The sequence below is a fragment of the Pelophylax lessonae genome, assembly GCF_965119305.1.
Source record: "Pelophylax lessonae genome assembly, chromosome: 3".
In the NCBI taxonomy this organism is placed as follows: Eukaryota; Metazoa; Chordata; class Amphibia; order Anura; family Ranidae; genus Pelophylax; species Pelophylax lessonae.
In genome coordinates this window covers 39,175,494-39,199,630 of record NC_138770.1, presented here as the reverse complement: position 1 = coordinate 39,199,630, position 24,137 = coordinate 39,175,494, and the positions used below count along the sequence as shown (strand labels likewise).

General features: G+C 45.5%; 2 protein-coding genes across 2 annotated transcripts in view; one reads left to right on the top strand and one right to left on the bottom strand.

The window, feature by feature from the left end:
• The window catches only part of LOC309550685 (uncharacterized protein), a 903,485-nt gene that overhangs the window by 259,836 nt on the left and 619,512 nt on the right, over nt 1-24,137 (bottom strand). The window lies entirely within an intron of this gene.
• LOC309550007 (uncharacterized protein) overlaps nt 19,791-24,137 on the top strand; it is a gene marked incomplete at its 5' end in the record, with an annotated part of 46,514 nt that continues 42,167 nt past the window's right edge. Inside the window, one exon of the mRNA XM_082250481.1 lies at nt 19,791-19,865. Within this exon, the coding sequence (XP_082106607.1) occupies nt 19,791-19,865 (75 nt within the window). The remainder of the gene's footprint in view (nt 19,866-24,137) is intronic.

Sequence of the window (24,137 nt, the reverse complement as noted above, 5' to 3'; positions counted from 1 at the left end):
CACATTTTATGTCAAGGGAGCACTCTGTTGGGCACATTTTTTTTCTTTTTTTTTTTTTAAGGGGCACTTTATAGGGCACTCTAATGTAATGAGCATGGCAAGTGGCAACAACATATGGCAGTCTGCACACTAATGCTTGTGCAGCTGCCAGCTACCGTATTCTCCCCCAAATGTGCTCAGCTCCACATCACATACCTGAACTGCAGCCAGAGCCAAAAGCCGCGAACAGGGGGGCGGGGCGTGGACCTAGTGTGAAGGAGCCGCAGTCAGGAGCAGGGGGCGGGACGCGCGCGTGACGTCACACCTCCTACTCGCGGCTGGACAGGACACCCGCGGCGTGTGAGAAGGGAGCCGCGAGCCGCAATGAGGAAGGTGAGCGGTCAGGGCGGAAGCTGACATTGTTCGGCTCAAAATTATTCGGCCTTTTGACTTATTCGGCCGAACGCCGAAAGTGCTATTTTCTCTATTTTCGGCCGAATAATGTTCGGCCGCCGAATATTCGGTGCATCCCTAGTTGTCACATGAAAAGATAGATAGAATAAAATGTTTACAAAAATGAGAGGGGTATACTTACTTTTGTGAGATACTGTACATATTTTGGCACTTTGTCACATATTTTTATGGGTTGTAGGTGTATTTCTATTGATTACATTTTCTTATTATTCACCTTTTTTATATTAAGTGTGGCTATGATTTGAGCACATTTTTTTAAACAGTGCCTGTTTATACTATATTGTTCAGGTTTACGGGAAAGCCTTAAAGAGTAAGTCCACCCTAAGGGTCCTTTCACATGGTCAGCTACGTCTTTTTTCAGCTCAGTCACTTTTTTTTTTTAAACGGACACAGATGTCACTTTTGTAGGGTCCGTTCCGTATGTCCGCTTTTCAGCCATTCGTTTGCAGATGAAAAATGGACATATGTATGTCTATGGGCTAGCGGACATTAGCGGATGACACCGCTGACATCTGTTTTTGCGTCCATTCCTTTATTTAAACGGAAGAAAAATAGGGTTCTCTTCCGTCTCAAAAAATGGAACTGAACGGAATGGACGCAAAACGGATGTCAGCGGATGGTCATCGGCTAACTTCCGCTAGCCCATAGACATACATTACGTCCGTTTTTCATTCGCAAATGGATGGGAGGAAAAACGGACATACAGAAGGACCCTAACACTAAAATCCCTGCATCTATAGATCCCAGGCTGAGCTGTCAGCACTGGCTTCGCTGTGGAGGCGGATACAGAGGACACAGCTGACAACGGAAGCCCCATAGTAAGTCTATGGGTGACGTCACTTCCCATTCATTTCACAGCCGTTGTCGGACGTGTCCTCTGCAGAGCTTCCACCGCTGGAGATGGGGTCGGATCGGCTTCAAAAAAGGTAAGTATACTGATTTCTTCTTTACAGGGCTAGATAGGATAGTGTTAGATCGTGGAGGATAGTGTTAGATCGTGGAGGTCTGTAGATGCAGGGATTTTAGTGTTAGGGTGGACTTATCCTTTAAAGCTGTACACGGTGTACAGGGACCAGCACAGTTTTCGGGGACAAGATGATCAGAAAATATACTTAGGCAGAGCGTACTTTGGCTGTGGAATTCATTTTGTTCTTTTTAAAATTAGCTTTGCTTACAGATACCACCAGCACCCTAATCTTCTACTATTATTTTACTAATTTCAGGCTTTTTTTCAGGAAGTTGTCACAGGAACATGCGTGTTTTCATCACGTGGTACTTGGCCTTCTTTCCCCGGCACAATTGGTGACCCCAAATAAATTTTCATTTTTTAACCAACTCCTGTCAGGAATGAGCGGTTATAGCCTTGTTCCTGCAAGTCAAAATTTTCAACCGGTGATAGGCTGTTATGTAAAAGTGATCTCCCGCCACTCCCAGGTTTTCCTGTTCTACCAGGGAGCCTAGGCCCAAATTCAGACAGAAGACAGAGAGGAACATCCGTTCCATCTCCCTCTCCTGTGTGAGGAATGATCCCATAAGCAACGTGTCTAATCCCGGTTTTTGTTTACTGGCCATACAGTAGAACATGTGCAATTCGTTTTGTGTTTCAGATGAGAATTTCATTTTCGGGGATTCAGGATACAGAAACGAATTGCAACAAATCCAAAAAAAGTTATAACAAAATTAACAAATACATTAATTTCATTCAGATGATGTCACATGATGCCATAGTAGTTCGGGGCAATGGGGAAATTAATTCAATTCTCGAACTTGTTTGAAAATTCAGATAATGAACGGATCCAAATTTTGTTCCATTCAATAATTCAGATGCACATGACGCCAGTCGATATTGCCCAATCAGCTCATGCCATTTCTCTTGGTGGGTTCAAAAATATCCAATCCTTTCTGATTCAAACCCGTCCGATTCGATAATGTATATAGCAATCCTCCATAAAAGCTGCAAAATTTTTCAAATCCTCCCGGACTAACAAATATACGAAATGAATGTCAAAGATACGAAACGAATTACGAAAACAAAATCGGTTCAACATAATGAATATGACAAAACACAATTCTTCAATTAACGAATGCATCCAAAACAAAATGAAAATCTCCGGCGTGCACGTCTACTAGGCCGTCAACCGTTTAAACCCATCTCAGTTTGACCGGCTACCTTGGAGGGCAGAGTAGAGATCAGGGGTCTAATCAAATGTATATTTCTCCAAAAAGAGGGCCTGTCACTGCCAGTCACACACAAAGGCTTAGTCCTACTTGATGAAGTATGTGTCTCTTTTAAAAGCACCTGAAAACAGCTTTTATTCTTTTGTTTTACTGAAATGAATCTGATTGGGGAGTTTCTGCTGTAAATAAGCCAATCTACTTATAAAAGAAAAAAATAATTCCACGTCCAAATCTGCTCTAGGGAAATCCACAGCACGGAGGCTGTTTGTGAATACCGGGCTGTTCTGTAACACAACATACAGCTGTAAGGAATACAGAACAGCATACAAAACAGAGCCATGTGGGCATACCTAGGCTCAACAACATAGAACAGTAAAATAACAATAAAAAATATAAAATAAAAGTAAAAAATAGACCCACTATCCCCCAACAGTGGCTGCAGCTCAAAGAAAGTCTCGAGCTTCTCAGGTCCGTTTACCAAAATTCAAACATACATGCAATTCAGACACTACGGTCCAGTGCGGTCAGGGAGGCAGAAACAAAACATACCAGCATACTTAAACATGAGCAACCTACACGGCAGTTGAAGATACATTAACATCTGAAACGGATGGATCATCTGCAGTATCCGTGGCTTCCAACCACAGGTCCCAGACCTTGTGGAATTTATTTGGGCACCCTCTGTATTTGTAAACTGCTTTGTACAATGGTATCATCGAATTCACCAGGGCCTTCCACTCTGACAATGCTGGGGCTCCCGGTTCCCTCCAGTGCATCACCACCAACTTTCTTGCATAGAAGAGCAAAAGCCCCAAAAGGGTGCGAGTAGCAACAGTATGGGCCAACGCATTCACCAGTCCCAGGATACAGGTTTCAATCCCAGCTGGTACAGTGATGGTAGTCAATTTAGCAATGAAACCCAAGACTTCAGACCAAAAGCTTTGCAGGGACGGACACCATTTTTGGCATATCTCAGACCCTCTTTTATAGTGAGGGGTGGGGTTATAAACCTCCTCCCCCTTTATTGACTGATCACAAACCACACTTATAGGTGTCCTTTTATGAAACCGAGATGAGCAGTGATCCTGCTGATCGCAGCTCATTTCCGATCTTTATTGGTTTATGAAACAGAGATGATCGGGGGAGAACATGTTCTCCGCTGATCATCTCTACACATGGAGAATCTGTCATTGACAGACACAAAAATGGCCAGGTTATGAAGCTGCGATCTCCGCACTTCACTGTTGATCTGGGTCAGAATTCACACTCCCAGATACACCAGCCTGGCGCTGGTGAATCGGGGAGAGAAGACAGAATCGGGGGAGAACTGAGGGGGAAAAAGGAAGATTATCGACTTCTTTCTTCCTCATTCAGACCCCCCCAACACAGTAATCATGTCCCCCTGCCATATTTATATATATATATATATATATATATATATATATATATATATATATATATATATATATATATATATATATACTGTGTATATATATATACACACACACACACACATACATATGTATATATATATATATATAAAATGTATGTGTGTGTGTATGCAGTATATATGTAAATTTATGTAGGGGGACTAATTATTTTATTAACCGCTTGCCGACCGCCGCAAGTACATATACTGCGGCGGTCAGCCCCTCACAGGCAGAGTGACGTATCAGTACGTCACTAGCCTGTGAGGCTCTGGGGAGCGAGAGCGAGAGAGCCGGTCACTCAGCGATCGTCAGGGGAGAGGGAGAAAGGCAGGCGGCTAGTGTAAACAAGCCGCCTGCCATTCTCCCCTGTGTAGAAACAATGATCATACGGTTCTACTATGTAGGACCGTTGATCATTGTTCCTAGAGCTCAAGCCACAGCCAATCACAGTTAGAATCACGCCCCTAGGGACACACACAGCCCCTCCCTCTCAAATAAATGTAACCCCTTCACTGCCAGTGTAATTTTACAGTAACAGTGCATATATATAGCACTGATTACTGTAGAAATGTCACTGGTAACCCCAAAAGTGTCAAAAATGTCAGTCAAGGGTCCGATCTGTCCGCCCCAATGTCGCAGTACCGCAAAAAAAATTGCAGATCGCCGCCATTACGCGTTAAAAAAAAACAACAAAAATTACAAAAATCTTTCCCTTTGTTAGTAAACGCGATAACTTTTGCGCAAACCAATCAAAATACGCTTTTTGCGATTTTTTTTACCAAACATATGTAGCATAAAACATATTGGCCGAAAATGTTAAAAAATTTTGATTTTTACTTTTTTTGGGGGGAATTTCATATAAAAAAAATTTGAAAAATATTGTTATTTTTGCAAAATTGATGCTCTTTTTTTGTTTATAGCGCATGATCAAAAAATCGCACAGGTGATCAAATACCACCAAAAGAAAGCTCTGTGGGAAAAAAAGGACGTCAAATTCGTTTAGGTACAGCGTCGCACGACCACGCAATTGTCCGTTAAAATCACGCAGTGCCGAATCACAAAATACCCCCTGGTCTTTTAGCAGGCAAATCCTCCGGGGCTTAAGTGGTTAACATTAGTGGGGGTCGAACGCACATGTACTCAGCAGTGATAATCTATCACTGCTTTTTAAACGGTTTCTTGTACTGTAATCTTGCTTTGTCTCACGAGATTACAGGCGGCCTATTCACTTGTACACAGATCTCGGACGTTCTCTGAGGAAAAATTCTCCTCTGATCCCCCTGTGAGAACTGAAGTTCACCGCTTCATAAAAAGGGTGCCAGAGGTGATAATTTTCCCTGGAGACCTGCCGAGAAGTAAACTGTGAAAAAAATTCACAGTTTCATAAATGGACACCATAGTAAGGAACAGGGCTGTGGGTGGGGCTTATGATAGGACAACAAGAAATGGGAGAATACGACACAACTTTGGCAGTCGAATGTAGATTTGCGGTAATTTATGGTAAAGTTCCAAACAAGAACATGACTGATTAGTGGAATGGCGCTGTCTCAGGGAAAATACACTGGATGGGTAAGGCGCACAGGTTACTGGGTGTACAAGGAGCTCTTTCGTAGTTAGAGGATTCCGGAATTGTCCCCAGTAACTGCTGTTTAATGTAATTCATAACGTAATTTTCAGTACAACCCGAATCTGAATCTCATCTTTTACTACAAGAGACTAATAAGGTGAGAAGATGACACGTCTCCAAAATGAAGAGAATGTTCCGGCCCCGTAAGTGGGGAAATGTTCTCCCCCTGAAGGGGGTAATCTAGGTTTCCACACTATACATGTGTGTGTATCATCATCTGCTGGAGATAAAAGATGTCACAGTGACTATGGAGGAAGAAGACGGACATGACGGGTGGGGTGGGGGGGGGGGGGGGGGTACTGGGTGTAAATAGAAAATAAGATCTTATTACCTCCTCTACTGCCACTTCCAGCAATGTCTTCTCTCTACTTCCTCCCCACTCACCTCTCACCCGGAACTTCCTATTTATATCTGACATCACTTCCTGTCTGTAGCTGACATCACTTCCTGTCTTCCATAGAGACTATATATCTGGGTAGAAGTGAGCTCACCACCTTGTGGAGCTCAGCGGAACTGCAGCCCTGACAACAGGGTAGCGTACTTGTAGTGTAAACATGGCCTTGTGCTATGTGTGTACTGTCCCTGATTTGTAACAAAGTCCCTCTGTCCCTCTTTCTTCCGAATTTGTTCCTCATTTGGGTCTGATCTATAAAGTTGTATATAAAATGCACTTTTTTTTCTTTCAAAAAGTGTTTCCCAGTGCTTAAATTTCAATCCAATTTCTTTTTAAAAAAAACATTTTTAATCCAATTTCTAAATTACTGCATTTGTAAATTTCTGTGCTGTGCCAAGTTTACTGTGCCACATGTCTTCTCGCAAACTGCTTTCTTTCACCAATGGCTTTCTTCTTGCCACGCTTCCATAAAGGGCAGATTTGTGAAGTGCATGACTAATAGTTGTCCTGTGGACAGATTCTCCCACCTGAGTCCCCATGGGCCTCTTGGCTGCTTCTCTGATTAATGCTCTCCTTGCCCGGCCTGTCAGTTTAGGCGGAATGCCATGTCTTGGTAGGTTTGCCGTTGCACCATACCCTTTCCATTTTCAGATGATGGATTGAACAGTGCCCTGTAAGATGTTCAAAGCTTGGGATAGTTTTGTTATAACCTAACCCTGCTTTGAACTTCTTCACAACTTTATCCCTGACCTGTCGGGTGTGACTGTGTTCCTTGGCCTTCACAATGCTGTTTGTTAACTAAGGTTCTCTAACAAACCTCTGAGGGCTTCACAGAACAGCCGTATTTATACTGAGATTAGATTATACAAAGGTGGACTAATTAGGTGACTTCTGAAGGCAATTGGTTCCACTAGATTTTAGTTAGGGGTATCAGAGTAAAGGGGGCTGAATGAATGCCACACTTTTCAGATATTTATTTGTAAAACAATTTGAAAACCATTTATCATTTTCCTTCCACTTCAAAATTATGTGCCTGTGTTGGGCTATCACATAAAAACCCAATGTAGCACCCTACAGGTAGGTGCTAGGTAAAGTATAGTGGGCCTTGGCTGCTTAACGGCAGGGCCATGATTTCAGCTGGACTGTCATGTCTCCCAGGTGAGGTTACTGAGAGGGGAGTCTCCCCACTGGCTCTGTGAGAGGATTCTCATAGGGCAGTGGAGGAAACCCAATCAATGGCTCAGTCAGGCTTGTATCTACCCCAGAAGGCAGATTCTGCCCCAGGAGGGAGAGTACAGCTGTCTCTCCCCCTGTTAGAGGAAGCTGGTCTCCCGGGTGGCGGCCTGGGAATCCAAAGTGTATGAAGCTGAGCTGCAGAGGGGATCTGGTGTGCCCAGAACCAGCGAAGAGAGAGAGGGGTCCAGTTTCAGGAAAGCCTACAAAGGTCGTGAGTACTGTGGACTGCCCCTGGGGCAGAGGCGTAACTAGAACCTTCAGGGCCCCGGTGCAAGAAACCATAAAGGGCCCCCTGAACCCCTGGCCGGGGCCCTTACCTTCAAGCCTGGGGCTCTTCCCACTGATCCTGGGGCCCTTTACTCTCGTTGCGTGGCCCTTTATTACGGTCCTGCACGAGGACCCTTTCACAAGTTCTGCAGTGGCCCCCTTCTTGCCATGTTGGGGACTCCCCACGGTGGTGGAATGACAGGGCCCGGTCCCAAGTGTGACCTTTTCGATCCTGGAAGTTCACCCACTGGTGTCAGTAGTTTTTATTTTTGGTATTTTAATTGTATTATTTTTTATAATTTTATTATTTTTTTTTTTTTACAATGTGACTGACTCTTTCCATTCAGAAAAGGAAGGAGCTTACATATTTACTGACCCCTTCCTGGTTCTCTGTTGTGACACATCCCCTGCAGCAGCCGGCAGGAGAGGGAAGGGAGCACAGTAAGGGGGAACCAGGGGTGCACACAGGGGCCCAGAGACAGCAAAACAAAAGTGAACTGGATAGGAGGAGTGATTTCTCTACATGCTGCCCTTGCCGCCCCCCCCCTATCCGGGTGTACAGGGGAGCCGCACAGGCCCCCTGGAGCATGGGGCCCGGTTGCAATTGCAACCCCTGTAGTTACGCCCCTGCCTGGGGGTCTGCCTAGAGTCAGAGGGGACCACTCCGGAGAAGGTTTTAGGGATCCAGGGGTCAGCTAGCTGTTAAAGGGGATGCCCGGTCAGAGGACCCTAAAATATTAGAGAGGGTACCTAGGTAGAGGACCCTGAAGTGTTAAAGGGGGCGTCTGTAGTTCGGGCCCTGAAGAGTCAGTGTACAGTGGGAAGTGTAGAAGGTTAAGAGTTGCAGCAGCACAAGTATCTACACAGAGCTACCTCAGCCAGTGCAGGGCTGGAGGGAGCTGTTCAGTGACTTTTGAGCTAAAGTAGTGTCAGGAGTCAACTATTCTACAGTCCTGGATCTTCTAAGTTAAAGTCGAGGTTCCAGCACAGTTTCAGTACTACAGTATCTTTAGGCCTCAGGAAGCGCTGGTCGGCATTCAGCTGGCGTCAAGACAGCGCCAACAGGCATTTCTCTTCAAGTGTCCCAAAGTGTACCTAGTTGAGCCAGAGGAGTATCCCACTCAATCCCTTCTCCCATCCCCTAAATACAATAAAACAAAACAAACCAAAGATCCCGGAATGGTCATTGTCTCAGTTCTCACACCTGGGTTCACAACTCAAATGTGTTGGAGGTGTCACCGGTAACAATGGCAGACCCATATCAGGCACAAGACCTGGAAAAACTGCTACACCAATAAAATACATGTACATAACAAAATGTGGAATTTCAAGAGGTATGAATACTTTTTTAACCACTTTACCGCTGAGTACCGTAGTACTACTGCGGCAAAGTGGCTCTTGTAGGTCTGGCGACGTAGACCTACGTCGCCAGACTCCTCCCCCTGTAGGCGGCGCTCGAGCGCCGCCGGAGGCGCGCTCCCGCTGTTTTCATTCACAGCGGGAGTCGGGCCAGGGGAGGAGCAGCGGCGATCGCCGCTGCTCTGCCCCGATCGTCGGGGAATCCAGTGTGGAGATCCTCCCGCCTGTGTAAACAGAGCGGGCGGATCTCCTCAGTGACAGGGAGTGACAGATCGGACTGTTCAGCATAGCTGGACATCCGATCTGTCCTTGTCTCACACAGTCACCTCCCCCCCCCCCCACACGTCAGTAAGCACCAGGCATACATTAACCCCTCCCTCTGCAATAAAATTAACCCCTTCCCTGCCAGTGTCATTTTTACAGTAACAGTGCATATTTATAGCACTGATTACTGCAGTAATGTCACTGATACCCCCAAAAGTGTCAAAAATGTCAGTCAAGGGTCCGATCTGTCCGCCGCAATGTCGCAGTCCCGCAAAAAAAAATCGCAGATCGCCGCCATTACTCGTTAAAAAAAAAACACCAAAAATGATATAAATCTTTCCCATAGTTAGTAAACGCAATAACTTTTGCGCAAACCAATCAAAATACGCTTATTGCGATTTTTTTTACCAAACATAGGTAGCATAAAACAAATTGGCCAAAAATTTTAAAAAAATTCGATTTTTACATCTTTTTTGGGGGGAATTTCATATAAAAAAATGTTAAAAATACTGTTATTTTTTCAAAACAAACGCTCTTTTTTTGTTTATAGCGCAAAAAGTAAAAATCGCACAGGTGATCAAATACCACCAAAAGAAAGCTCTGTTTGTGGGAAAAAAAGGACGTCAATTTTGTTTGGGTATGGCGTTGCATGACCGCGCAATTGTCAGTTAAAGTCACACAGCGCCGAATCGCAAAAAGTGGCCTGGACGGAAGACAGCAAAATCCTCCGGTGGTAAAGTGGTTAAGGCGCTGTATATTACTACCTAGTCCAGCCTTTCTCAGCCAGGTTTCCTCCAAAGGTTTCTAGGGGTTCCTTGTCCAATGCACAATTTCTGTCTCTCATTAACAACGAACAGCAATGATCTGTAAGGGTGTTAAGGTATAAATACGGTCTGGAAGTCCATTAAGGTGGCAGAACAGTGGAGGAGGCGATCTTAATACAACCCAAGGTGCATATTGACCTTCTTATGTAGCACCCTCCTAGGTAGGTGCTAGTAGTAGTATAGTTTTGAGCTCTGTCTGCTTACCACAGGGGCTGCAGGTAATATTGTTCTCTGCCTACCAGAGAGCAGGATCTGTTAGGGAGGTCTGTTCATTGTGCTCAGAGTGCAACTCATTCTATCTAGAGAATGTTTCACACTGGTCCAATAGGGAAGCAAGTTGGACAGTGGTAGGAAATATGACGAATAGGTGCACAGGCTCTTGATACGGCCCTGATGATTGGCAGAGGGAAAGTGTCTCAGTGCATGTTGGGATAATGTATAAAAGTCAGGAGTACATGTGTTTGAGGACTTTCGTCTGTATAGCGAAGTCCCGGTGTGGGGGGGGGGGTGCAGCTGCTTCCTCCTCTGTAGAGGTGCCATGCAGCCTCAGGGGGTTGTCCTGAGGACCTTGAGAGTATCAGTGAGGAACTGAACCAGGTCCAGAGAAGCTGACTGAGAGGAGAGACGCTGGAGGATATGTCTCTGTAGTAGAGTGAGTATAGAATCTCATGTCAAGGGGCCTGACCTGAGGGGGGCCACCCCTGCTCCTAGGATAGTCAGTGGATGGGTGTTCGGTTGAAAGGGGATGCTAGTGAGAGAGCCCTGAAGATAAGTTGTCACCTTGCTAGGAAGTAAAGAGCAAGAGACTTAACCCTTTCTACACTTGTGGCATTGTGGATTAAGCAGCCTAGCTGTTTCCAGTCAACCTAGAAGGCTTAAAAGTAAAAGTCCTCAACTAATGTGAATAGTTCAACTGGAGTATCCCACTATTCCCTTCTCCTATCCCAGTTCCAAATAAACATAAAAAAAACCCAACACCCCTAGACTGTTTATTTGTGTGAGGAGCCATCAGGAGCAAGGAGGGATCCATGAACTATATCTCAAGGTAACTGTGTGCTGGTAATCAGGGGAGCCGTCAGGTCACATTTAGCAGGCCCTGCGGGGACAGTGCTACACTTATATTTATAATGGGTCAACTTTGGCTGGTGAGTTATTATTACCTAAGGGGCACTGAGAATCTCGGACGCAGGAGAAGGGTGGATTGAAGTGGCACAATATTTAGGTGGAGAACGTTTCAAGAATTAATATCACAGTTGTCAGACCACTATTATATAATTTTGCGGTGATTCGCATGTATGGACACGTCATGATATGTTTTGTGGACTTTTTCTGATACATGATCATAGCACTTTTTTGGGCATCACGCAATCTTTACACATTATGTGTATATGTAAAATTGACCCATTTTTGTACATGAATAGTTTGCACAGTACATAGTGTTTTATTTAATTATTTATTTATTTAGAACTGCTTTATTGTTATGTATAGTGGTCACATAAATGTTTAACCACTTGACAACCGCCCCACGCAGATTTTCTGCGGCAGGCTGGCTCGGCTGCGCATAATCACGTAGATCTACATGATTATGTGCATGCGGTTCTGGCGGTGCGTGCGCGCTGCTGGAGTCGCGCTCCCGCTGTGATTAGACACAGCAGGAGGAAGACCGCGGGAGGAATGGAACAATATTGTAAGGGGCAGGCATAGAGAGGGTACAAACAGCAGGAGACAACAGGAAATGTGAGAGACAAGCCGAGATCAGGACGGGCAGCAAACAAGCACAGACGGTGAACGAAGCCGGGATCAGCACACAGGTAGTCAAACAAACTTGGCGATCCTCAAGTCAGCAATGTCCCATATCTCTCCTCCGTACAAGGAGAGATCACCAAATGGCATTTGTTTCTCTGCTAGCTACCTTACACCGTGTGGCGCTCTTGGTCATCCTATTTGGCCTCTTGGCCATCCAAGCTTGGTCGGGTTGTAGTATTCCAAGTTCAATGTTTATATAGCTGGCTTTGCCTGAAATACCCCCTTTTTTCACTTTAATTTGGCCTTGGAATGGAATTTAATTTCCAGTGATCCTGTTTGCAAGGTCTGGCTATTCTTGGGAGACCTCTCCCCTATTGATGCATTCATACTAAATGGTTCTATCAAAAATACAATAGCAAATAATCCCTGAAGAAGATTTGGCATTATCTTATATATCGAAACGCGTTGGATTTTCCCCTGCTAAAATTTAATCTAAGCTGTTTCTCAGCTGTGCTCGGGAATGCCATTTTTTGATTTCTGAGTATAAGTGCAATAATTCTATTACCATTATACCATCTAAGTATATGCTGTGTGTTTTTATCTTGACCGTGGTTTGCCTATTTTAACTACTTGCCCGCCCACGGTGGAGTGGAGTGGTGCGGCTCTCGTTCTGGGGGGATGTCATATGACGGCACCCAAGAATGGCCGCTCTCGCGTGCCTGCACCGTGTTCCTAGGACACGGCATGACCCCAATCTTGGTAAAGAGCCAATGACTTGGCTATTTACCCATGTGATCTGCTGTGTCCAATCACAGCCATTCACATGTAAATGAGGAAACGCCATTTATCGGTGCTCCTTGCCTCACACTGTCAGTGTGTGTGACCAAGGGAGCCTATCAGTGGCTCCTTCTCAAAGGGGAGTCCAGTACAAGTAATCAGGGCCCTGATTACAGTAAAGCAAAAACAGTGCCCATCAGTGACACCAGTCAATGCCAATCAGTGACCCCAATCATTGCCCACCAGTGGCCTCAATCAGTGCTCAATAGTGATGCTAATCAGTGCCCACCAGTGCCTGCTCATCCATGCTGCCCATCAGTGTCACCTATCAGTGCATATCAGTGCCACCTATCAGTGCATATCAGTGCCACCTATCAGTGCAGCATATTAGTGCCTCCTCATCAGTGCCACCTAATCAGTGCCCATCAGTGCAGCCTATAAATGCAGCCTCATCAGCGCACACCAGTGAAGGAGAAAATTACTTATTTACAAAATTTACTGACAGAAACTAAGAAAAACGTTTTTTTTTTTCAAACTTTTCTGTCTTTTTCCTTTTTTTTAGTAAAAAAAATAAAAAACCCAGCAGTGATTATATACCACCAAAAGAAAGCTCTATTTTTGTGAAAAAATTGATAAAAATTTAATTTGGGTACAGCGTTGCATGACCGCGCAATTGTCATTCAAAGTGTGACAGTGCTGAAAGCTGAAAATCGGCCCGGGCAGGAAGAGGGTGAAAGTGCCCGATATTGAAGGAGTTAATATACTTTATCAATAAAATTTATATTTTTATATAAAATTGTTTGGATTTCCTTAAAAATCCCATCTCTTTAGGACCCAATATGTGTTTTATAACATACAGTCTAGTAGCTTGGCTGACAGTGAATTTGATCTAAATGACATCCTGCAGATCATAGAAAGCTTTAATCCAAAAGACTTGAGAAGATTGTAACAGATAAACTTTAGATAGGACAAAAAATGATGGTGTGTCTAGCTCCAGTAGAAAACATGTGGTGAATGGAGGCTAAGGTAATGATAACGACCCAAAACACACCTACAAGACGACCACTGCCTTGCTAAAGAAGCTGAGGGTAAAGGTGATGGACTGGCCAAGCATGTCTCCCGACCTAAACCCTATTGAGCATCTGTGGGGCATCCTCAAACAGAAGGTGGAGGAGCGCAAGGTCTCTAACATCCACCAGCTCCGTGATGTCGTCTTTGAGAAGTGGAAGAGAACTCCAGTGGCAACCTGTGAAGCTCTGGTGATCTCCATGCCCAAGAAGGTTAAGGCAGTGCTGAAAAATAATGGTGGCCATACGAAATATTGACACTTTGGGCCCAATTTGGATATTTTCACTTAGGGGTGTACTCACTTTTGTTGCCAGCGGTTTAGACATTAATGGCTGCGTTTTGAGTTATTTTGAGGTGACAGCAAATTTACACTGTTAGTGCCGGTTCACACTGCGTCGCTCCAACTTAGGGGGCGACCTGTGAAGTCGCGTGCAGCGCGACTTCGGCGCGACTTGCACGGACTTCATAAAATGAATGTCTATGCAAGTCACCTCCAGGTCGCCCCGAAGTAGTACAGGAACCTTTTTCTAAGTCGGAGCGACTTGTGCTGCTCCTATTAGAACGGCTCCTGTACTACACAATGGGAGCGCGACGGACCGCGTCTTGTCAGGCTGACAAGTCGCGGTCCAAGTCGGATCAATGTGAATGCGGTTTTATACAAGCTGTACACTCACTACTTTACATTGTAGCAAAGTGTCATTTCTTCAGTGTTGTCACATGAAAAGATAGAATAATAAAATATTAAGCAGCAGTGGAAAATTATATTCACAAAAGTGGAGTAAACAGTCCTCTTGTTAGCATATAAGGCACAAATTCACAGTGCATTCACCAAAGATACAGAATGCAGCTAAGTAAACTGGAACTGTAGTTAATATTCCTCTCTTCGGGCACATCAGTGGTGTACAAGGCACATTTTGATTACTTCCCATAGGCTGGTGTCCATAAGCAGGTTCCACCGATGCAGCCTAGCTTTCCCTCACAAGCAGGGTATCTGTCCCTCACTAATTCCACACGTCTCTTCAAATGGTGGCTGGGCTCTGTCTTTTATACCTGAGCTAACAGAATATGGTGGAACAAATCTTGAGAGAACGTGTTCCCAATCAGAACATGAGGCTTCCCAAAGATGGCTGCTGGAGACAAGTTCAGAGAACAGCAACAGGATTTCACAACACAGCAGGAAAACACAAACATTAAACATCTGCATATAACATGACATTTCTGCATGAGAAAGTGAGTATGATACAATTTTAGTCCCACTTCTCTCAGACAGCAAGACTGTCTTGTCACAGTTAATTGTATGTGAGGAGGCTACATACACCCCCCCCCCCACTTCAAGAATGCAGTCATCGGCATTCACCTAGGTAAAGGCAATTAAACAGGGCAATAGCATAACAAGCAGAAAAACAGTCAACAGTCAAACAGTTCAAGTAACATAATCCAAATATTCGACAGGTTTCACTCCCCTGGTAGTGCGCCTGGGTAATAGGGTGACCACGTGTCCCGGATCGCCCGGGACAGTCCCGCATTTGGAGAGTCTGTCCCGGGTCCCGGTCACCCTCATTACGGGACAATGCAGTGTCCCGGAATGTCCGCCGACCATGAGAACACGTGCCGCTGCTGCCGCACTGCCGCTCCGCTCCCCCACCGAACCGGCAGAATAGAAAGGAAGAGGAAGTGCAAATATTCGACAGGTTTCACTCCCCTGGTAGTGCGCCTGGGTAATAGGGTGACCACGTGTCCCGGATCGCCCGGGACAGTCCCGCATTTGGAGAGTCTGTCCCGGGTCCCGGTCACCCTCATTACGGGACAATGCAGTGTCCCGGAATGTCCGCCGACCATGAGAACACGTGCCGCTGCTGCCGCACTGCCGCTCCGCTCCCCCACCGAACCGGCAGAATAGAAAGGAAGAGGAAGTGCACGAGGCCGCGAGGTGATTGGCCCCCTCAGGAATGATGTAATGGCAGCTGTGGCGGTGATAACTAGTAGACTTGTCGGCGGCTGGAAGTTTTCAGTAAGGAGAGGAGGTAAGAGGGCGGGCTGCAATTCGAGCCAATACGAGAGCAGTGAGCAGAGGATGAATAGAATGTCTGCTCTCTGCTGTGCTGTGTCTGTCCAATCAGTGTGTGTGGCTCACTGGCTCCTCCCCTGCCTTGCTGCACGCAGTGCGCGGCCGAGAGAGAGTCACGTGACGACGGTGACGTCAGCCGGAGCCGGCCCGGGATCATCTACTGTGCGGGGCCGCCTCAGCTCAACTCAGCCTGCTCCTGTAACTGTCTCCAACGGCTGGCCGTTATCAGCATTTAAGAGGAGGACATAAAATGTAAGTTAAACATTTTAATGGATGTCTGCTGCCACACACTGACCCAATTCTCAATAAAATGTCTGACACCAGTCCTCCTGGCATGTCCGCAGGGCGCTTACACAGCAGTGGCGGGGTACAGGGTGCATAATGTCACATAATGTGACAGGAAATAAAGCTGCCAAGTCCTGCAGGGTGAATGACAAGGAACAGTCCCATATATGCAGGGAGGAAAGTCCCAGGCTGGTCATATAAAACACATACACCAACAAAACATATTGCTGAGCTGTGGAAATGGTGGTTGCCTGGCTCTCATGCTGCTTCTGTGTTGTCTGAGGTAAACAAGCATGCAGATCGGGAGTTCTGTCAGAACTGTTCTGACTTTTCTCTGACTTCCTTATCTGCAATTCTGCATGCGTGTTGTTGGTCTGTGGAACCAAAATCGTCCCGTGTAATACACGATCATATCGCTATTCGCAAGCACTGCTTCCAATCCTGGCATTTTATTTAGTCCGGGAGGCCTAATAAAGTAAGTGTCCCTGAATTGCAGTTAGGAAATGTGGTCACCCTACTGGGTAAGCGAGGCTCTGGAACTTGCAACTGTCCATCTCCCTCTAGGGAAACAGGGAACAGTTCCTCCTCTGCATCAGAATCAACAGGCCACGCTTCATCCACAAGAGGCTCAGTTTCAACAGGCGTGGGAGAAGCCTGATTATCTGTAGCTCTCTCCGCTAAGAGTAAATCCTCCACCGGTGGCAGAGGGAGTAGGTACCAGTCTGCAGAATCACTATTGAGGATCTCCTGGCTGCTATCCCATCTGACAGATGGAGGAAAATCAGGAATAGGTTTAGCCGACAGTGAATCAGCAGTGAACACACATGGGCCAAGTAGGTTATGGTGCAGTCTCTTGCAAAGTCCATTTGGTTTCTCTGAAACAACATCATACACATGCCATCCAGGAAAAGCTTGCGTCTCAACCCGATATGGGCAAGGCTCCCACTTGGGCTCCAGCTTGTTGCCTGTAATGTTTCTGGGGTTACACACCAAGACCCTGTTCTCCTGGTTTTAGCGGCAGCAAGTTGACGGTACTTTCGTCAGCCTGATGCCTACCCTGCACTATCTGTTTAGCTTGGGATAGGCAATACCAGTGGTCTTGAACCCATTTATCAGGGGTCCTTGATGTAATTGGCTCTGGAGTTTCCAATAATAAGTCCATAGGTAAACAGCTGCAACAGCCAAACATCTAAAAATGGGGAGTATAACCGATTTCTCTATGCACTGACTATAAGCCCAGACAACATCACCGATATACTGTGGCCATCTGTCACGTTGCTCTTGTTCCAAGGTGCAAATCAATCCCAACAGCATGCGATTAAAGCACTCACAGACACCATTCCCTTGGGGATGATAGGGGATGGTATGAGATTTTCAAATGCCACTAATGCAACATAATTCAGAAAACACCTGAGACTTAAAGTTTGGGCCTTGGTCAGACAAAATCCCCTTTGGGCACCCATAGGGTTGCACCACATGTTTCCAGAACAGTTTAGCTGTGGTAATGGCAGTCTGATCCTTGGTTGGCATGACAATGGTGAACTTAGAAAAGTGGTCCACAAACACAAAAGCATAGCTGAACCCTGATGTTTCAGCCACTGTGAAAAAGTCTATGGTCAGTAATTTAAAGGACTCTCCTGTGCTCACCACCAAAGGGGTGGTTTTCTCTGCTTTTCCCTTTTGAGTGGCACAACTCTGACACCCCTTCATCACCCACTTAGTCAGTTCAGGACAAAAAATGTACTTACGAACAAAAGCCTCTGTTCATTTGGCACAAAAGTGTCCTCCTGTACAGTGAAAGACCTGGCAGACCTCTAAGGCCTCTGACTGAGCTCCTGGTTTGCGTGTCTTTCGGTACAATAGTCCATTACATCTTTACAACTTATTTCACTGCTTAAGAAGCTGACACAAGTTTGACGAGAGCCTTCTTTGCTCCCTGTAGGAATATTTCATGAGCTGACCAATATCAGGGTGTTTCCACTGAAGTTTACTTCACTCTTGGGGGGGGGGGGGGTATGAATTTTTGGCCTTTGTGGGATTTGGTGGCTTTGCAGAGCTGAAGACGCACGTTGCTCTCGTAGGTTGACCCTGGAGGGGACAACCTCGTACTCTTCAAGCTGTTGATCTATATTCTCTTGAAGCTGGTCATGAGGAAACCTCGAGAGGGTGTCGGCATTGCCATTATAGTGCTCTGGCTTCTCAACCCGATATGGGCATGGCTCCTACTTGGGCTCCAGCTTGTTGCCTCTAATGTGTTTGGGGTTGCACACCAAGACCGCGTCTCCTGATTTTAGTGGCAGCAAGTTGACAGTCAGAGCCTGATGCCGCCCCAGCACTATCTGTTTATCTTGGGCTAGGCGATGCCAGTGGTCTTGAAGCCACTCATCAGAGGTCCTTGATGTGATGGGCCCTGGAGTTTCCAATAATAAGTCCACAGGTAAACGGTCGTAACTGCCAAGCATCAAAAAATGGGGAGTATAATTTTTTTGCCCATTGGGACTTGGGACTTTAGATGAAGCGCCACACAACCAGTAATAAAAACATAGTACAGGTTTATTGAGTATATGCCAGCAATAGAACTGGGAACAGGTGTCATAATGCCAAACAGTAGGCTGAAGTATACAAATTCATTACATTGGTACATACAGTAATCAAATAGCACAAAGTAAATGTGTCATGGTATCTGTGGTGACCCGACGCGTTTCATGAGATCAGCCTCACTCTTCAGGGGTTGATGCATAGACATAATCTATAAAGTAAAATTATTAAAAAAATACAACATAGTAATGAAAATGGAAATGTATCAGGTAGATTGGAATGTGGGAATCAGACTGAGGGATCCATACTCACAAAAATGCAGGATGCTGCATGCCACACTGTTGCAGGCACTTGGGATTGTCTTGCCCGGGTCCACACTGAAACTACACATGTGCAGTTCTGAGCCGAGTGTCACAGCAATATTTTTTTACTGGCAGCTTTTTCCTGTCACTGGCATTTACTGGCGGAAGAAAATCGCCTGTTTTTTTACTGACTGCCAGTAAAAAATACTGGTGGTTGGCAACACTGTGTGAATGTGTGCTGTGTAAATTGTCGGTGCTATATAAAGTAATTAATAAATAGATAATATACAGTACATACACACAGCACAAGGCCGTTGTTCCGTGAAAAAACCATACCCGTGAGAAAACCATACCCTCGTCACTTCCGGTTCCGCTACGGAGGGTATGGATTTCTCACGGTAGTTAAACTTGCGGCGGGTACATTAAAACACTTCGGGTGCAACATAAATCATGTCCTCTCCTATCGCTGTAACTTCCCTCATCTCCGGTAATAAATATAAAAGCGGATCACGGAGCCGCGATCGCCGTCACATTTACGTCTCATACACCCGCCGCCGCTTTTATATTTATTACCGGAGATGAGGGAAGTTACAGCGATAGGAGAGGACATGATTTATGTTGCACCCGAAGTGTTTTAATGTACCCGCCGCAAGTATATCATTAGAAACAGTGCCGTGATAATTTCATGCCCACCGAGCATGCGCACTTCTCAAATTCTTTCTTCTTCAATCACGTATCCGGGGCTCTGAGCATGCGCACTACTGCGCTGCTCAGCTATTTCAGACCGGAAGTGACGAGGGTATGGTTTCTTCACGGGGTATGGTTTTTTTAACGTTACACCGTGTTCACACTACAAGACGTTTCTCGGGCTGCAGTTCCTCTGAGCTCCACAAGGTGGTGATCTCACTTCTACTCTAGAAAACAAGAAGTCCCTATGGAAGACAGGAAGTGATGTCAGGTACAGACAGGAAGTGATGTTAGGTTCAGGCAGGAACTTCCATGTGGTACGTCATAAAGAGGAGACGTTACTGGAAGTGGCAGCAGAGGAGGTAATAAGATCTTATTTTCTATCTTTTATCTCCAGCAGATGATGATACACACATATATAGTGTGGAAACCTAGATTAGCCCCTTCAGGGTCAGAACATTTCCCCACTTACGGGGCTTCATTTTGAAGTAAATTCTAGTAATATAGTCCTTTGTAGGCCATGTATGGTCAGGATGGTCATTATCTTGTTTAGAACAAACATACCCAATCCCCCTACCCCTAATGGGAACTATTTATCTCCAGCAGATGATGATACACACATATATAGTGTGGAAACCTAGATTAACCCCTTCAGGATCAGAACATTTCCTCACCTACGGGGCCGGAACATTCTCTTCATTTTGGAGAAATATTCTAGTAATACGTTCCTCTAAACAAACAGCACTGACTATAAATAGACAAGACAATGACCATCCTGACTAGCCACTTTACCACCAGAGGATTTTGCTGTCTTACGTCTGGGCCACTTTTTGCGATTCGGCACTGTGCGACTTTAACTGACAATTGCGCGGTCATGCAACGCCGTACCCAAACGAAATTTACGTCCTTTTTTTCCCCCACAAACAGAGCTTTCTTTTGGTGGTATTTGATCATCTCTGTGATTTTCATTTTTTTGCGATATTAATAAAAAAAATGCGACAATTTGGAAAAAATAGCAATATTTTTCTACTTTTGACAGTTAAAAAATATTCAATATATTCAATTTTTGTCATATATTTAGGCCAAAATGTATTTAGCTACATGTCTTTGACAAAAAAATTCTCAATGAGCGAATTTTTAACCGCTTTAAGACCGGAAGATTTTACCCCATTCCTGACCAGGCCATATTTTGCGATTCGGCACTGCGTTATTTTAACAGACAATCGTGCGACGCTGTACCCAAATTAAATTGACGTCCTTTTTTCCCCACAAACAGAGCTTTCTTTTGGTGCTATTTGATCACCTGTGCGATTTTTACTTTTTGCGCTATAAACAAAAAAAGAGCGACAATTTTGAAAAAATAACAATATTTTTCACATTTTTTTTATATGAAATTCCCCCAAAACAAAATGTAAAAATCAAAATTTTTTTAACATTTTAGGCCAATTTGTTTTCTGCTACATATTTTTGGTAAAGAAAATCGCAATAAGCGTATTTTGATTGGTTTGCGCAAAAGTTATCGCAGCTACTAACTACGGGAAATTTATGTCATTTTTATTGTGTTTTTTTTTTTATTTAGTAATGGCGGCGATCTGCGATTTTTTTTTTTGCGGGACTGCGACATTGCGGCGGACAGATCGGACCCTTGTCTGACATTTCTGACACTTTTGGGGGTACCTGTGACATTACTACAGTAATCAGTGCTATAAATATGCACTGTTACTGTAAAAATGACACTGCAGGGAAGGGGTTAACTTTTATTGGTGATCAAGGGGTTAATGTATGCCTGGTACTTTCTAACGTGTGTGGGGGGAGGGGACTATGTGACACAGGGACAGATCTCATGTTCAGCTATGCTGAATCCTGCAATCTGACCCTGCCTGTCACTTAGGAGATCCGCCCGCTTTGTTTACAAAAGCGGGCGGATCTCCACACTCGATCCCCGATGATCGGGGAAGAGCGGCGGTGATCACCGCCTCTCCTCCCCTGGCCCGACTCCCGCTGTGACTGAATACAGCGGGAGCGGGACTCTGTCGGCGCGTGCGCGCCGCCGAGAAAGGGGAATGTCTGGTGACGTAGGTCTACGTCGCCAGACGATAACGAGCCACTGTGCCGCAGTAGCAGCACAGTGAGCAGTGGGGAAGAGGCTAGATGAGCTTGGGCGTGTTAGGGATCCCACCTGCTTGATCCCGCCGGGAGGCTGACACTGCACACGGCTAATCACAGGTAATGAGACATTTTGCCAATCTGATCCAGCCAGGGTTATTAGCAATATCTGATTAATTGCTAATAACCCTGGCTGGATCAATAGCTGAGCTGATGGAGCACTAGGATAGAGAGTGTACTATGGGCAGCATGTGCCTAGGAGACACCTACATACATATCATCACATGCTTTGTAATCAGCAGCTTAAAGTGCTGGATCCTCCTGGAAGAAGATCCATGAGAGCAGCAGTGCCATGCAGGTCCCCTGTACACAACACACACAATGGACAGGATCACACACCCACCACTTCCAATAACCATGTCACTGCTAACAGACCCACAACTTGATTCATCACACATACATACAGCCTGTATGATACAGGTCATGCTAGAGCTGTGCCTCTGCTCTGATTAGGAAATGTGTCTTTGGACTTACCTCACAGACGGTGACCGGCTGCGTGGCGTGGTGTGCTGCTGGCCTGCTGCTCTGAGAGTAGTAGGCCCGGGGCGGCGGCGGGAGTCGAGTCGGACTGTTTGAGACTGTCACACTCACACAAGTTGTCTGGCAGTGGCTGGCTGCGGACTGGAGTGCGGAGTTGCGGAACTGAACCAGGCGGTGGGTGGTCACTCACTGTCTGAGTCACTGGAGTGGAGTGGAGAGAGACGATGATGAACAACTTCTCTTCTTCAGTTCTTCTCCTGAATCCTCCTGACTGATGCGTAGCTGAGCGGCTCTCCTCTGGCAGGAAGGTGTCGGACGGTGTTCAAGTGAGTGACTCCGGGACGCAGTGACTGGCGCACGCACCGCCCCCACGCGCCACGTCACAGGTCCCGGGATGTCCCCCTGTGTGATTGGTCCAGGCTGGAGTCTGGACCAATCACAGGCAGGACATCACAAAAGTGGGGAGTGTCGGGGCACATTGCTCTGCGTCCCGATGACCTCCAGAAGGCTGACAATCGGCGCCTCTGCCCGCCGCACGTGCGGTGGAACCCCCCATACCCAGCCCTAGTGGGCTAAAAATTTAATTTTTTTTTTCTTCTTTTTTTTTTTGGGGGGGGGCGCCCCCGCGCCCCCTATAGACAGGCCGCCACTGGTTGAGAACAGATATGTGGGCATGTATTAGAAGGTATGTATATGTGGTCGTGTTGGGAAACCTTTTTATTAACATTGCTGTTAGGTGGAATGTGTATAGTGTAAAGAGTACCTTTGATACATTTAGTTGCATGTAGACAATGACAATAAAGTGTTATCTTATCTATAACAAACACTAAACAATCCAGATTAAATGTGTTCCCATGGGAGCAGTAGTTGTTAAATGTACAGCAACCGTCCTATTACCCCCCCCCCCACATCCACATCCTATTATTGTGTGACCAGTACCATCCAAATAATTCTTGCTTTCATTTACCTAACTTATCTGTCTACAAGGAGACCTGTACAGATCAAATAATGGCACCAGTGAGGATGGAGGAGGACCGGAGTCACATGACTGAGAAGATACTAAACCTCACCTTGGAGATCATCTACTTGCTGACCGGAGAGGTGAGGAGGATTCTGGGAGGTCACCTGACATCACTCTCATCTCTATTAATAAAACAGACCTGACCAGAGAGGTGAGGAGGATTCTGGGAGGTCACATGACATCATTCTTATCTCTATTAATAAAACACAGACCTGACTGGAGAGGTGAGGAGGATTCTGGGAGGTCACATGACATCACTCATCTCTATTAATAAAACACAGAGCTGACCGAAGAGGTGAGGAGGATTCTGGGAGGTCACATGACATCACTATTATCTCTATTAATAAAACACAGACCTGACCGGAAGGGTGAGAAGGATTCTGGGAGGTCATATGACATCACTCTTATCTCTATTAAAAAACCACAGACCTGACCGGAGAGGTGAGGAGGATTCTGGGAGGTCACATGACATCACTCTTTTCTCTTGACAGATGCAGCCCTTCCAAGTTTCATCACTATTGGGTAATGGCGCCCTATGCAGGAGCAGGCTAGGTAGTGAAACTTCATCAAAAAACTTCCACTAGCACACCTTTAGGGGCTGTCCCTCTAGACATTACCCTCAGATACATTGAGCTTACTAATCAGTTTCATAGCAAGCAGTACAGGAAGACAACCAACCCCAAATTAGAGGGACGGGAGCTGCGTCTGTCAGAGGACTCAGAGCAAAGAATTTTATGGTAAGTTCTTACAAAAATTCTATTTTCTCTTACGTCCTCTGACAGAGAAAAATTTTTACGGTAAGTTCTTACAAAAATTCTATTATCTCTAATGATAAAACACAGACCTGACCAGAGAGGTGAAGAGGATTCTGAAATTTTAACATGATATTCCTATTGGTTTTCCAATATAGAAATTTCCTCTTCTGAAGTCCGGAGATCATATTACCATTACAGTGCCTCCATGTGAC